General features: G+C 36.7%; 1 protein-coding gene across 2 annotated transcripts in view; it reads left to right on the top strand.

The window, feature by feature from the left end:
• Window positions 1-17,215, top strand: part of map6a (microtubule-associated protein 6a) — a 54,074-nt gene extending 36,859 nt beyond the window's left edge. The window contains exons 2-4 of one of the 2 annotated variants that reach the window (XM_039744582.1): window positions 7,574-7,787; window positions 11,487-11,680; window positions 16,670-17,215. In XM_039744582.1, the coding sequence (XP_039600516.1) occupies window positions 7,574-7,787; window positions 11,487-11,680; window positions 16,670-16,739 (478 nt within the window). In that variant the 3' untranslated portion in view covers window positions 16,740-17,215. The remainder of the gene's footprint in view (window positions 1-7,573; window positions 7,788-11,486; window positions 11,681-16,669) is intronic. The other variant, XM_039744583.1, reaches the window with a different exon arrangement.
• The last annotated feature ends 292 nt before the right edge of the window (window positions 17,216-17,507 follow it).

Genomic DNA, 17,507 nt, shown 5'->3' with positions numbered 1-17,507 from the left:
GCATTTTTTATAAATTCGTTAATTGAATTATTAAATGAAAGCCATAGAATGTTAAAACATTTGCCGTCTCATTTTGAAAAATGTATTGTTAAGGGTGGAGCTCATAAAAATGTTTTTTAAAATAAAATATAATTTAAGACAAGGTAAATAAGCTACATCAATTAATTAATTTTTTAAACTACTTCATTTGTTAGCTGGCTAACTAAGTTAAGAGACTTGTCATACTATCCTTTGAAAAATCATCATATCTTGATGCTGCACCTCAAGAATTTCTTTCTGTCATCTTTATTAATCTTATACTAATGATTTCCACTGGCAATGAAGGAAAAAAAGTACAGATGAATGTTTCCATTTGCAAGTAACAACTAAAAAGTAAATTACCATTCATATTAATGATGAAGTGTATTAAATAAATTCAAGGTGGTGTTTAATAGGTTGGACTTGACAGTCACCTGTATTTAAGAGAGGTTATGTGAGTGTCCTATGACCCTAGGCACGATGACAACAGAAGGCAATCGATGTATTTGAGCTACGAAAACCTTGCTCCTTCTATTTGCAGATGAGAATCACGTGCTTAACCCTGAAGAACCCTAGGAAAACCAAAATGGCGACTGGCCTACAACTCTCAAAATGCACAGTCCATCAATGGGAATACCACAGAGGGAAAATTTTTGCAGCATGTGACTCTTCTGTTTCTTTTAGAGAAACTAAGAAGTTCCAGGAATAGAGTCTGAATGAACTAGTGATGGTACAGACTGATCATATGGTTGATGAACCAGACTTCTGTTCCCATCGTGCCTCGGAGCATGCAAAAAAGAAGCATATGCCGACCAACTCACAGAAGGTGGAAGGAAACACCTAAAGTTTAGACACATGGCAAATGGATCAACTGAAACTACTGGAAGATTTTCATGAGTTGAACAAACTTTTAAAGATAATAGAAGCGATCCTGTCAGTCTTGAAGACCCTGGGCATAACCATGTGAGGTCTGAAAGAAACAGCAAGTGCACCGATAGAAGCAGTACAGAAATGGTTATGGTGTCTGGTAGTTAGATCAGCAGGCAGGTGTCAATTTGGCTATATAGGTAAGTGATCTCTGTACAATACATCAAATAGGAACACAGTGTTAAGGAGTCCCTAACAGAGCTGAAGGGAAACGAATAGTGCTTGTTTTGACATTGATAGCTGAAGTCACAGAAAGATTTCCCAAGCCTGAACATTGTGTCTCTGAAAACACTACTCAGACAGTCAAGGTCAAGGTGAACAAAGAAAGGGGAACATTGAGTGAAGGGGTCCCAGGCATCTGTGAAGGGAACTGAGTAGCCGTATTTCCTATAACCATGTCAGGTGTCTTATCTGTTTATCACAGGCTGGTATATCCTGTCTGAGAAGCCAATACTCAGACAGATAAGTCCAGGCCAGGAAGTAGGAATGCAGAGTGAAAAGGATATGTGTCATAATGCCAGCATCCAAGCAGCTCTAATTCCAAAAATAAGCATGGGTTTGAAGGAACGCTCTGGTGGCGCTGGGAAGAGTAAAAAGTCACAAACATCTAATGATTCCCGATTGCTGCTGCCTCCATTAACCATTACGATAGTATCGACAAAACCAGGCTGCCGTTCTTCTCATGTAGATACCCATTCTGTCGAATTGTCTAATTGTAAAACAGAGAATCAGAACAAAACAAAAGGCCCATACATTAAGAGTGCTGAATGGAATAAATTGGAGGACCTGGGAGCTTAAATAGATGAAAATCTGTGTCTACCTCTGTCCTTTTAACTCAGGACAGACCGCGCAATATAAAAGAATTAAAAAAAAAGTGAGAGACAAGGATGAAACAAAGTTTCCACTTTGGGATGACACTCAACCTCTTGCTGCACCTAAACGGTTCCATCTTTCTGAGAGAATAAAACCAAACCTTTACAAGTACCATAAATTTACACTGGCTGTTACAGATTCAAATCAAATTTATGTTTTTATTCTATAATAGTAACAATAAGAGCAGCTCACTACTCGAAATGGTAAACGCTGGACAGACTCGGAATCAAACCCACAACCTCATGTTTATGAGACAGAGTTGTCAGCATTGTACCCTAACCCAATTTCTTTTTCTTCGGTTATATTCTTGGACAAAAGTGCACTTTTTTTGTTATACCTGTACCTTTTGTAAAAGTGTTTATTTGATATTTGGATTTTCGTCTTCATCTATACTAATAAAAGGCAAAGCCCTCACTGACTGACTCACTCACTCACTCACTGACTCACTCACTCACTCACTGACTCATCACTAATTCTCCAAGTTCCCGTGTAGGTAGAAGGCTGAAATATGGCAGGCTCATTCCTTACAGCTTACTTACAAAAGTTGGGCAGGTTTCATTTCGAAATTCTACGCGTAATGGTCATAACTGGAAGCTATTTTTCTCCATATACTGTAATGGAGTTGAGCTGGATGGCCGTGGGGGGCGGAGTTTTGTGTGACATCATCACGCCTCCCACGTAATCACGTGAACTGACTATCAACGCAGTACATAGAAAACCAGGAAGAGCTCCAAAAAGCACCGAAGAAAACATGTATTATATAATTGAGAAGGCAGCGAAACAATAAGAAGCGAGCGACTGACATTTACAACCACATTCATGAGTGCTGCTACTTCGGAAACAAAGCACGGTGTAAACATAAAGATTAAATTAAGTTCATAGACAGGCTGCCGCTGGCGTTTGTCATGCCCACGGGTAATGCGGGATACAAGTTTAATGAAAGGACGCAGGATATAAACGAGAGTTTTGATCACTTTGTAACTAAGTTAAAATTGCAGGTGAAGGGCTGTGCTTATGCAAATTCCGAGACTGTGTTTGTGGGGGATTGACTGTTAAGGCGGGTGGGGGAGTCACGTCATCAACTCCCCTCCCATTCACCTCATTTCACTCTGAGCTGAACGCCGTCTTCCGAAGCAACTTCGTCACACTGCCACCAAATACTCACAGAAAAATCCACAAGTTAATACACACCCTGTCTCTAGAGTTTCTCCACACTCAATGTATTCCTCACGTCCCCTTTATACCCTCTGATCTCCCATTTCAATTCAGATGTCACCAATTTCCAGTAAGGCTCTGCTGCGCGATGACAAGTAATAAGTCTCAGGGACAGACCCTACAAAACGATGCCATTAATTTCAGGCAAGATTGCTTTTCTCCTGGACAACTATACTTGCATTCTCAAAAGTGACCTCGCGCAGCTTCGTCATATTACAACCGGAGTGCAGCCAGAAACTTTTAAGTGCCGGGTCTTACTTAACATTAAATTAAGCCGTGAACATTGCAACTCACGTGAACTTACTGAACGCAGTACGAGTGATCACTTCCATGCATCAAATGTGTTCAAAAAATGCATTACACAATAGACAAGGTGATGGCTTTATATGGCGTTTGTTTATAAAGCAGCGGAGAGGCTGTGTGAAGGCAACTACACAAAAAAACAGTAGAGCGCCACACTCTGAATGTATTCCTGGCATCAACGTTATACCCACTGATCTCCCATTTCAATTGAAATGCCTCAAATTTCCAGTAAGGATCTGCTTCGCGATGACAATTAATAAGTCTCAGGGACACACCTTACAAAAGGTTGCCATTGATTTGAGGCAACATTGCTTTCCTCCTGGACAAAACTATACGTTGCATTCTAAAAAGTAATATATATATATATATATACACACCCCGATCTACATACTGTCAAATAAACAAACCACACACCCTAGCGCAACATGAGAGGCTTCGCCTTTAATGCTGACATCTGAGGTTCGATTCACGAGAGTGGGTGCAGTGAGTGCGTACTGCCTGATGAGCCCATCAGGCAGTTGGATTTAGTCTTTAAATTTCTTTGGTGTAGAAAAATGTATGCAATGATGATTAAATTTAACTTTTATTCCTACTAAACATATTTCTGTCGACCAAATAAAAATTACTTATATTTAAAATTTAAATACAACTTGAACAAATACGATAGTTCATAATACCCACGCAGCACTAAGTGCACGTAAGATTAGGAGTCATCCGTTTTAACAAGCAGCGTATTGCACTGATACGAAATAGCCTGCCCATTTAATTATTTAGGAATGGATAGATAAATTAAGATTTTGTACAAATAATGTTTTTAATTTTTCTTCCTCAGTGGATTCTGGCACCCCCAGCAACAGCTGCTCGCACCCCTAAGGAGTTATATATATATATATATATATATATATATATATATATATATATATATATATAGATATAGATATAGATATATAGATAGATGGATATAAACATATAGATAGATATAGATATAGCTATACATATATAGATAGATAGATATATAGATAAATATAGATATATATTTAGATAGATAGATAGATAGATAGATAGATAGATAGATAGATAGATATAAGTGTATGTAAATGTGTGTCTGTATATATACGTATGTATATGTGTATATATATATATATATATATATATATATATATATATATATATATGCCAGCAATACTCATGACAATGACAAAACAATTACATTGTCAATCATGTTACGTTATTATTAAAATGTTTCCTTTTCTTTTTCATTACTTCTTTAACACACTACTTCTCCGCTGCAAAGTGCGGGTATTTTGCTATATATGTATATATGTGTATATATATATGTATATGTATATATATGCATATATATGTATATGTATATATATATATGTGTGTGTGTTTGTGTGTGTGTATGTGTGTGTGTCTGTGTCTATATATATGACAGCAACACTCATATCAGTGACAAAACAATTACATTAACAATCATCTTACGTTATTTTTAAAATATTTCCTTTTCTTTTTCATAACTTCTTTAACACACTACTTCTCCGCTGGCTAGTACAGTATATACTTCACGTGAAAACTTTGTCATTTGTATTATAACATGAAAAAAGTTTCTGTTTTAGTTACGTGTTTGATGTTTCTTGCCTCATTTTTCCTGTCATCCTACATTTACCCAGGTCGTTGTAGACACAGACCACACATGAAATGCAGGCATTCCAAATATATTATTTACCCTATACAATTTCAGACACCTCACACCCAGATAAACAGACTTGAGCTGGTAGAACTTTTTGTCCAACTTGAGCTGTGTCAGTGGGGGATGGGATAGCAGTCGGCTTACTGCTTGTGCTGTTTGAAACATTTGCAAAACAAAGATGCTGATGAGGAGGTGTAAATGAATTTAAGGTGGCCCGGCATTACAACTGTTTTCATAGGCTTCAGGGATTCTAATGTGAAATATTGCACAACTGAAAGAAATTTGTATGGAGAAGTGGGAAAGCTGATGTCTGAGACTGGTAGACACTTATAGGAAACCCTACTTGAAGTTGTTTCTGACAAAGGGGCAATACTAGTTAATAGAGCCAAGGGTGTACTGACATTTTCCACAGACAGAAATTGCATATGTATTTATTTTTCATTGAATTAGTTATTGCAAAGTCAAATTTGCATTGTATTTTGCATGTAGTACAAGGGTGTTGTACCATGTTAGCCATTATGGATGTAGTGAGAAGTCAAGCAAAATAATACCTTTTATTGGCTAATTAAAATATTACAATATGCAAGCTTTCAAGGCAATGCAGGCCCCTTCTTCAGGCAAGATGTAATACAGAAACAAAAATTCCCTGTGTTTATATAGAGCTTGGTCCACATTGCCGGCAGTAAGTCGAACCCGTTTCCAGTGAGAGTTGGACTCCGCCAAGGCTGCCCTGTGTCACCGATTCTGTTCATAATTTTTATGGACAGAATTTCTAGGCGCAGCCAGGGTGTTGAGGGGATCCGGTTTGGTGGACTCAGGATTGGGTCACTGCTTTTTGCAGATGATGTTGTACTGTTTGCTTCATCAGGCTGTGATCTTCAACTCTCTCTGAATCGGTTCGCAGCTGAGTGTGAAGTGGCTGGGATGGGAATCAGCACCTCCAAATCCGAGACCATGGATCTCAGCTGGAAAAGGGTGGAGTGCCCTCTCAGTGTTGGAAGCAAGATCCTGCCCCAAGTGGAGGAGTTCAAGTATCTCGGGGTCTTGTTCACAAGTGAGGGAAGAATGGAGCATGAGATTAACAGGTGGATTGGTGCGGCGTCCACAGTGATGCGGGCTCTGCATCGGTCTGTCGTGGTGAGAAAGGAGCTGAGCTGTAAGGCAAAGCGCTCAATTTACCAGTCGACCTACGTTCCTACCCTCACCTATGATCATGAGCTATGGGTAGTGACCGAATGAATGACATAGCGAATACAAGTGGCTGAAATGAGTTTCCTCCACAGGGTGTCTGGGCTTTCCCTTAAAGATAGGGTTAGAAGCTGTGTCATCTGGGAGGGGCTCAGAGTATCAGGATGCCTCCTGGACGCCTCCCTGGTGAGGTGTTCCGGGCACATCCAACTGGGAAGAGGCCCCGGGGAAGACCCAGGACACGCTGGAGGGACTATGTCTCCCGGCTGGCCTGGGAACGTCTCAGGATTCCCCCCGGAAGAGCTAGAAGAAGTGGCCGGGGAGAAGGAAGTCTGGGCATCTCTGCTCAAGCTGCTGCGCCCACGACCTGAACTAGGATAAGTGGAAGAGGATGGATGGATGGATAGAGTGCAATTATCCCTTTATGCGATGTTCTAGTTGTTAGTGTGGTATAACTACACAATCTGTATCATAAATTTAAGGACATGTTTTACATCTTTCCTGTAGGCAGGGAGATGTGCCATTTTCTGTTGGTTCACTAAGGGAGCTTCAGACAATTAGTTGCTTCAGGTTTGGTGGTTGTCTGTATGCCAGGAGGGGTGGTTCTGGAAATATATTTTTCAGCGTTTCATCATTGTTTAGCATTGGCTGAAGTTCCTTTATAATTTTTCAAAGTGCCTCAAGATGTGGGTTAGAGGTGACAACAAGTGAGATGTGGTTCTTGTTGTTTTTATATTCCAGAAGGATGTCTCCGAGTATGGCAATAGCCCTTCTTATTTGAGTGTCTGTTGTTTTGGGGGTATAACCTTGTCTGATGAAATCTTGTCTAAGCTCCTGAAAAAAAATGCATTTACTTTTTCACTTATTGTTGATTAAATATGTAAAGATCGGTCAGCTAATAAATAAATGAATTTATGAACTTTTTAATTGTAATGTCCTGCATTTTTTATAAAGAGCAGTTAAGACTTTCTGTTAAAATTCAGTCAAGATATTTCATATGAGTACTGTCAAAGCAGTCCAATAAATAAATAGAGGTAAATGCATATATACTACAGTAATAATTTGCAAATACATATAATGCCAAAATAGCAGGCAAAAATATGGTGCCCATACTGTAGAATCAGGATTTTATGTCTTTGACATTGGGTAAGAATGTGAAGCCTTTAGCTGCCTTCTCCATCATTTGATTTGTTTCTCTGAAATGAGTTTGGAAAAATTAGGAATTCTGCAAAGGAACTTGAGGAAGAAGGCATGCTTGTCATCAAATTTCCCGGGTGTAATTTATACAGATTTTTTGGACATTAAGATTTTACTAATTTAAATACTGAATAATTAAATTGTCTTTTGTCTTTGCAGAAATGAATTCAAAGCCTATTCAGATGTTAAACCAGTTAAGCCTATCAAAGCCAAGTCTCAATACAAACCACCAGAGGATAAGACTACTCTAGAAACTAGCTACAGTGCCACGTTCAAGGGAGACCAAGGTGGTCATTTGTCAGCAGATAATAAATTGATGGAACGCAGAAGGATACGGAGCCTCTACAGTGAGCCATACAAGGATCCCCCAAAAGTAAGGACTCTTTTAGATTTCTTCAAGTACAGAAAATGGTGACCTTCTGAGAAGACTTACTCAGATTTTCAAATTCAGGCAGAAATTGTAAAAATAATGATCTAAAAATAAGACAACCTATATTAGAAAATAATAGAGAGAACAAGCTAATAATAAGAATAAAAACACTGCCTATGTAATCCAAAAGACACAAAATACATGTAAAATATAGATTTCAACAGTATGTACATATCATAAGGGAGGCACAGTGGTTAGTGCTGCTGCTTAATGGAGTTAGTATTCTGAATTTGATTCCCACACCCAGTCATTATCTACAGTACATGGAGTTTACATGTTCATTCTGTGTCTAAATGTCATTGTTGTTGTGCTGAGTGTGTCTCATGTGGAACTGCTGCCCTGTCTAGGGTTCGTATTGGCCTTGCACCTAATATTGCCAGGGTAGCTGCTGAGCCCACATGATCCAGTTTTCAGAATGTGAATATGAATGTATATATATTCATATCATAAATTAAAAAAAATATTTAAGATACATAATGATTGCATGCCCAGTTGTCAGTGAAGGAAAGGAAATAAATTCTAATCTATATGAATTTCTTAAAAAGTCAGGGGTTAATGAACTATTCCACCCACAGTGTAACCTGTGATGATGTTGTGGCACTGCCTTAAACTGCAGTATGTCAATGAATACATTTTCTTTTCCATTTTTTAGCAGGTCCCCTACTTGGTCAAAATGATAGTGGCACTGAAGGGCCACAACAAGAGACCAAGAAGAGTAGGAAATGTAAATAGGATAGCAATAGCCTGTTACTGTGATTGCCACAAATATTTTCCTTATAAAAACCATACACCCCATCACGATCACCTCGTTTCCTCTAAAATCGTGTTGCTAAATGTCTCAATGTGCAGGCTCCACACTATGGGTAACAAAGCTCTTAGTGTACCGGGCACACAGGTGTGGAATGCCCTGCCTGTGGAGCTCTGTGCCTGCAACTCACTCTCTGTTTTTTAAATCTAAACTTAAAACTCATCTTTATAATGTTGCATTTTGTTAGCTTCTGCTAACTTTGTATACAAGTAGTCTCCAGGTTACGGACATGTGACCTATGACTTACGAACGGGGCCACAGCTGCGACGCATGTGCCTCAGTAACTGCCGCTCCGTCATCTTAGGCCTGGGGACGCTGCAAGCGGTGGCTGCATGGAGGCTGGAGGGGGGGAGAGTTCGCTACTCTCGCAGTGTAGTGTCCCTCAGGTGGCTCCCAGCGGCAAGTGGTTTCACTGCCCACCCACCACACACAACTGCCCCATTCGTTCTCGGTGGGTGGCTAGTAATGCTGCAAACTGTGACCCGGTTGTGGCTGAATGGAGGCCATTGAGGGTGAACGGGGCGGAGGGGGGTAGCATTGTAGTGTGCATCGGATGGCTGCCTATTGAATGGGGGCGATTCATTTCCCACCTTTGGCCGCACCGTGTTTGTTCTTGGTGGGTTGACACTGCAGGCAGCATACTGTAGTAGAGGTGACTGTGAGGTGGGCTGGTGATGAACCCCCCCCTCGCCGCCCCCATTCATTCTCAATAGCAAGCCTGCTTGTACAGTTACATACATAGCAGGAAGTTGTCTCTTGTCAGTACATCAGACGTGCTGACGAGGGCTGCCTTCCTGCTATGATAGCGTGGACAGTGCTGTGCAGAAGAGCTCATCTTAACCTTTTGTCTTCACCCTTCAAGAATGTCTCTGAAACACAAATCTGATGCAAGTGCTGGTGATATAGTAAAGTATAGAATAGTATAGAAAAACCATCACCATTGAAAATAAAGTAGAAATAATAAAAAGGACAGAGAGAGGTGAAATCCATCATTCATTGGCAGAGTACTTGGTTACAGTCGGTCAACAATAGCATTTATTAAATTTATGTACCTGTTCCGACTTACATACAAATTCAACTTAAGTACAAACCTACAGTCCCTATCTTGTACGTAACCCGGGGACTGCCTGTACTTTTATGGTTTGCTTTATCCTTTGTTGTATATTTTGATGTACAGTGTCCCTGAGTATTTTGAAAATGTATTTTTTATTATTGTCTCTTATGAAATGCGCATCAGACATAAACAGCTACACTAGTAGCTCATAATAAGTGGTGAATTGTAAGGTTTGATTCAAAGGCTAAAGCTATCTAGACATACCCATTTTGGCCTAAGGATCATTACAAACTTTGAAGACTGTGCAATAAAAGGCTCTGGCATCTTGTACTGGCCCCGCAGGGTAGCAATAATATTTTTATGTAAAGGACCAGGAGAAACATGTATTCAAAAAGCAAGTCGAGATTGGGAATGAAAATCAATCCTACCTTTAAATAAAATGAAAACAAATTCAAAAAACACAAGTCAAAACTGACAGCAAGAGATCAGAAACTGAAAAGGTAAGAAAAAGGTCTAGAAAGATTTAAAAGTTGAGGTTTATCTGCAAACTCAGATACAAAATGGCTGCTGAGATGACCTTTTAACCCCCCTCACCTAATTGACCTCTTTATGTCATGACCTTTGAGGCTGTGCCCAGGCAACTAGAATCCGTGTCATGATGACAAGATCCACAAAATGCTGGTGGCCACAGAAAAAAGTAAATGTCATTTTGGCAAAATACTAATAAGTTATAAGTTCTCCAAAAATGTGTTAAACATCAAATTTGACTTTAAAATTAGAATACCTTAGTTTTAAAGGCACATAGGATTATCAGAATCACTTAAGTACAAAGCACAAAAAAATGAACATGTAATGAAGGAACTAAACTGAAATTTTGAAAAATAAGCCTGACAATATTGTTTATTTCAGTTCATTGGTATTCATATTTAAACATAAATAAAACCCAGACTAAACCACAGTTATATCAACTCATTAAAGAAAATCTGTTTTAAATATTACATATTAATATTATGTAGAATAGTCTCTACTAAAGGAAGGCTCATTGTTTATTTAAAAGGTCATTTTAAAATATGGACATTTGGATATGTCTTATGTGGAAACGTTTGCTGTAGTAGACTCCATATTGTAGTTTATGGTACTAGATGGATGGGTAATTTTATAACAGAAAAGAAACTATTTAACTATTACAAATTATATCTAAATATTAAAAAGTGAACATTGTAGAGCTAAAATTTATTTTCTCTTAACTAATAGGTTTTGTTATAAATATGCACATTTTAATCAAAGTATTTTATTGTAAGGTAAACATTTCCTTTGCTATGTAATGTATTATTGGCACCCCCTAACCCTAACCCTAACTCTTATAGTATATATATTTGCACAATAGAAGCTGAATTAGCAAATAATACAAAAATGCTTGACAACTTTTAACAATAAATAAGCGTACATTTATTTTTCATTTGCATCTACATAACATATTGTCCTTATCTAAAGTAATGTGTATGTGTTGTCATTTTTATGATGTCATTTTAGTATAAATGAATATGCATTTAAAATTCTGAAACAAATCAGCTCATCAGTTTCATGTTAATCTCTTACTTCTTTGTAACTTTATGGCAAGCAAAATAAACCCTAAAGTTTGACTTGAATTTGGTATGAAAAGAACTGGCAGAGAAGAAGACAGAAGTTTGTGGTACAAAGAGAGAAAGTGTATTTTTAAGTGCCTAACACCTTTATATCACTAGACAGAATTAATTTGGAATTTTCTTTTCATCATTAGGCGGAGAAACCTGCCGTTCAGCGCTCCAAACCAAAAAAGACTACAAGCCATAAACCTGTTAAAAAGGCCAAAGACAAGCAAACTGTTGGCCGTAGCACCAAGAAGAAAGCAACAGAGAGCAGTTCAGAGACAAAACCAGAGGAAGGAGATAAGAAAAGTAAAGAAATGAACAACAAACTGGCTGAAGCTAAAGAGTAAAATCATTGCACTTTTTTCTTTTGAGGAATGAAGGCTGCAAAATTAATTAGAGGTTTTTCATCTCTCTGTGCTGTTTTACTCCACACTCTGTAGCATGTCCTAACACTGTATTGTGAACCCAAGAAAGTCACACCTGAACATATTTATTTTGGAAACACTTGAAGGCAAAATGCTTTTTTTTTGGTTTAAGCACTGACATATTTCAAAATGTCATTTTTTTTCTTTTAGCATCACAGATGTTAGTCCATTTTTTTTTTATTCAACCATCTGATTTTTAACCTTTTTTCCAATTTCATAGTCATAGGGAGTCTGATCTTGGTCTAACAGAAATGGACATAAAGCATTACTTCTTCTTCCTAATATTCAAAGTAGTTAATGCTATGTTTGAATTGGCTGTATTACTCACACAAGACACTCAATTAACACATTCTTTAATATGTTTACTTGTATACTTGAATAACAAAAGTTTAGGGAGCTGAACACAGTACACTAATAGGTCATTTGTAAATGTAAAACTGGAAAGTATTTATACTCTTTTTAGCCCTCTTTTTAAATATAAGCATATATGAACAAAGATGTAAATATACTATGTAGTAAAAACAATACACAGTAAATTTCTGTAGGAAGTGCAAAATGAGAATCATGAGAATGCCAAGCATTAAAACAGAATAACCTTTAAGAGGACAGTTTTGCTACATTCAGTGAGGACTTGAGTTAATTTAAAAATTCTACCTACAGTGGGAGAAGAAATTTAAAGCACACCATGTAATTTACTCAAAATTTAAATGTTTAGGAAACAGGTTTTGCCTAATCTTAGCTATCCAATATGCTGAGTGAATAATTTAGACAGATTACTCAAATACTAACAATTGTAAAGGCTTCCTTTAAACTAAAATGTAAACTAATGTTTTCAAGGACACATGTATAGCATTTGTGGAAAAATATGTGAACTTGCCATGGCCAAGTAAATGCTGGAGAGGAAAGGACTTTTGGTGAAAACACATTTCTTGTTCATACTCAAATGTCCAAAAGGCATGTGTCATCATGGAAGAAACAATCTGAAAGTAAATTTGAAAGAAAGTTTTTTAGAGATCCAAGTGAAGGCTTTTTTTTTAATTAAAATTTTTGAAGTAAGGCAGGCTAAGCTTGTTAATGTGTACTTTCTGCACTACAACCAAAGGACTAAAAATAAGTTCAGAAAACAGAAGTAGGGGATTCAGAGGGTGAAACACAGATTTTTAATTCCTTTTGATGTTGATGGTAATTTGGAGCATATTTAGATGAAATTGTTAAATACCATTTCTCCTGCTTCTCAGAATGTCTGTGTTTCTCTAGTAATCACTTACAAGATGCTCGCATCCATGTACCAATGCATGCGTAACAGCAAAATGAAAAAATGCATTCTAACAGTCATACCAAGGCAATGTTTTATTGAGATTTTATTAATAAGGTCAATACAATTAATTAAGAGTGTAATTCCAGCATCTCGTGTACCTTAATTATATAGTCTACTTTTTAGTAGTACCATTTTGCTTGAATATATAAATTATTTCCCTTGAAATTTGATGAAAAAGTATACATTTATACTTTAACATTAAACAGGAGGAGGTAAATCAAAATATACAGTTGCTTGTTTTCAAAACACCAGTGTGACAACATGCTTCAATACATTGTTTGGCAAGTCTTGTGACTTACTTGCGAGTTGTATTGTACTGTCAAGGACTAGTCATGGTAACTTATTTTTCCCTCTGTTGAATTATCTACTACATAAATAACTCTAAAGTTTGTGTGTTTGTCTAGTCCTTGTGAGCAATCTAATTGGTCAGTTTGACTTTGGTGATGTGATTGAAGCCGGAAGTGCGAGTGTTAAATTTATTTTAATGGAATGGGAGGCAAGCTGAGAGAGTCGCTTTCAAAGACGGGAAGTATAAATGTGGACAAGAGGTGAGAAAGTTATCACAAAAGTAATGACGGAGTCTGAGAAGCATTATGTCATTATTCCTAATATTCAAAGCAGTTAATACTATGTTTGAATTGGCTGTATTACTCACACAAGACACTCAATTAAAACATTCTACCATTCTAGCACTACCTCTGTGATAGTACCCCCTTGCCCTGACCCTTGTAGTTTTTTTTTTTGTAAGAACTCAAATCTTCTCCTAAAATATATTTATCTTAATTTAATTGGTGGCTCTACTGTTGCGCTCAAGAGAGGGAGTGATGGTAAAGACAGTTTCAGACACACGCAAATACAGAGCAAAAGTGCTGAAGGTAGCAAATATTTTTAAATTATTCTATTACCTGTCTTCAACATGCAGTGTGGCTAGTTCATTAATAATTTGCTAAGATTACATTTTTATAGTCAGGGAGTATATTGCAGATTCATAAAAAAATGTTAGCATAATTTGTATTTGTCAATGAATTGTTCGTAAGGTTTAGAAGTAGCAGAACGGGTATTTTTTTTTCAAACACAGTCACGCAGATGACATTTATGTGGAGTGGTGCAAAACTGGCCTTGCAAGCAAATGAAAAACTCTGTCTTAGATGACATTAAAGAGCTTGTGAAATAAAATTTGAAATGAATGAAGAAAAAAGTGAAATGTTCTGATGTGTTATTTTTGTAAATTTATTTTTCTTCAGCCAGTTAAATGTCAAATTGCTTCTGATTTTTGTGTTGCTAAGTAACAAATATAATACCTGAGTAACAAGGTATTTGAACTATAACAAAGCTGCATACTTCTCCTTAAGAGACAGTAAAGCAAATACTTTTCACTATATAGTAAAATATTTCTTCAGTTACATTCAGAAATTATTTGAAACCACAGGTTAATTATGGCAGATTTCATCTTCTTTGTTTTAACTATTGTATTCCGTGATTTGATTTGATTAATTCAACAGGACTTAGAAATTAAAAAGAGATACTATAAAAAATGCACATTCATTCTAAAGACACAGTTTCATAGCACAAAGTTGCAGAAAACAAAGCGTGGATTAGCTCCTCCCTTCCTTTATAATACATAATTTCAGAATCATAAAATATCGTATAATTAGATACACACAGAGTGCTGCTCAATGTGGATTAAATAAAGTGCTATTAGAGCTGAGTGATGCAATTGTAGTTAACAGTGCTGCCTCACAGCTCCAGTGACTTGGGCTCATTGATTGAGCACGACCTCTGTGATACTGCCCCCTTGCAGTTTTTTTGTAAGAACTCAAATCTTCTCCCAAAATATATTTATCTTAATTTTTGATTGGTGGCTCTAAACTTGCTTAGTTTTAATAAGTGTAAGTGTCTGTATGAGTATACCATACAGAGCATTGCCATCCTGGGTTTGTCTCCTGCCTTATGAATTACACTGCTGAGTTAGACAGTCCTGAGATAGAAAAAGCACATCCAGAAAATGATCAATGGTAGGATGTATGAGCGAAGGTGTATGTGTACGTATGGGTGTCCTATAATGGACTGGTGTATGTGTGGGTGTCATGACTTGACACTGCCAGATGAATGTTTGAGAATGCATATAGAGTATGCACTGAAGAGTCTAGAAGAAAATATTACAATTCAGTTAATGTTTTAATAAGCCCTTATCTCAAAAGGTATCCATAGCTACTGAATAACAATTTCCTGCCATAGGGTACAGACTGTAACATTATGCAGTAATCATATCCACAGAGTAAAAGCATGCTATATTATTCATCATCATAGTGAGTTTTATTTAATCCCAAATGTAAAGGTATTTAGATTTATTTAATCCTAAATGTAAAAGGATTTCACCATCTACCTTTAATTTTTTATTTCTTTTACCCATATACTGAGTCAGGTCAAATCAACCATGCCATGGAGTTGCCGTTATTGTTGTCAAACAGTTTTAAAGAATTATTAAAAAAAAAAGATCATTCCATCTTATTGTTTTAAAACATGTCCTTAATTTAAGTTTGATATGTTGCTTTCTATCATGCCTTACAAAATTAAAGATTGTAAACATTGCTTTTTATTTTATATGCTATAGAGTTGGTTTCGATAGTTAACTACACTGGTAGAGTTGAAAGAACTTTTAAGGCAGTAATGTCTACCTCTTTACAATCTATCATTCCTGTTGTGCTGGTCTAAGACATTCCAGCCACGTTTGACAAGCAGCAACAGAGTCAAGCTATCTCTAGAGGATGCAACTCAGCTAATTAATATTTTGCAGTCTCGGGTATGTTGCGTATCACGGATTATCCATGTAATGTGCTGAGCACACCACACTTGGTGCTATCTCCCATTCATGTTGTTGGTATAAGAATGATAACAATAAGTAATGTACTGCAGATATTTGGTTGTGATGTGATTGTGATCTCTGCTTGCTCATATTTATCAAAATTATTAATAAATGCAAAAGCAGAAATAAAAAGTTGTCTTGATTTTTATTTATGAAAGAGTGGTGATCCGGATACCAAAAGTGCATAACAGGTTAACTCTTTGAGTGTGCATGCTTAACTCAAAGAGATCCTGTAAAATATGCTGGACTCAGACAGTGGTACTACTAGAGGAACACCCTAAAGAATTTTTTCTTAAACCATAAATGAGAAAGATAATGGGACTGACATTTACAAAAAAAGAAAATAATGATGTTTCCCCAGTAAGAATCCCAACCCCACACACACACACACACTGTTGACCACAGAGACGTTAAGAAAAGTCTCAGTTATCCAGCAGAGATATTGGCCATTATATAAATATTTGTGTTTCTGACACCCTAAACCCATCAGGATTTAATTATAGGTAAAAATCTGGATTCGAAAAAATATATTATTGTTAATTACAGTTGAAGTGGTCCTACTAGACCAAAACAAAGTGCCTATATCAAACCTGAATTAGATTAGTACCTTCTAAAGTGATTTTTGACAGGAATCTTCTCCTCCACTAGTGCCCAGATTGCAGATTATATGATGAATATGCCTTACCTTTTCTTTCTTGTACTTAATTTTGTATTGATTTTTAGAAACCATAAGGTCGACAAATGTGGATCCAGTGATCATCCCATTGGGGCCTCCGGGGGAGAAGGAGATTGATTGATCGAAGGTGCAAAAACAAGACGAAATTGTGCCGTTGTGTTAATCACCTGACTGGAATTAGAAGAACTTTTAGAATTAAAATAAAGCCTACAATTGGTAACAGCAGGTTATGCATTAAGAAGCAGGTGAATGAGAGCATTACAGTTGTGGTAGGTAATGGATTGTGATTTCAATGAAGGCAAATATTTAGCCTAATGTTCACTGAGCTATAAAAACTTTGCTTGCATGCAGCTTTTTAAAAAAAAAATCCAGAGCCATCTCAATGGCATTTGCCTTTTAAAGGTGCTATCTTTACAGATGAGTAAAATAAACATGCAAAAATCATTGAGTATATTATAATTTGCTATGTGAAATACATTAATACACTATATTATTAATAGTGTGCATTCATTTTTAAGCTAAAATATAACTTTTAAAAGACATTAATATGCTTAACTTGAATATTAATGTACAGTTATGGCCTAAATTATAAATAAAATGCTTTAATTAACTACCTGATCTCTGTATTAATGTTTCAGTATTGATATAGTCATTTAACCATGTGTGAACTTTTTTGCAAAGGTGTGAAAATGCGCAAGAAGAAATGAAAGCATACGTGCATATGAGAACACCTCACATCATGAGTCAGCAGGTATGAGAAAGGACCCAAGCTTGTGCATATAGAGTTTTGTTTTGTTTGGTATGGTAGTTTCTCTCATCTGCGAGTTCATTCATACAGCCCACTATCTGACAACATAAAGGTAACATTTTCAAGCTTTCTTAATT

Source organism: Polypterus senegalus, chromosome 2 (assembly GCF_016835505.1).
Source record: "Polypterus senegalus isolate Bchr_013 chromosome 2, ASM1683550v1, whole genome shotgun sequence".
Lineage (NCBI taxonomy): Eukaryota > Metazoa > Chordata > Cladistia > Polypteriformes > Polypteridae > Polypterus > Polypterus senegalus.
Note: the sequence above shows the minus strand (reverse complement) of the source record. Positions and strands in the feature narration are given on the sequence as shown.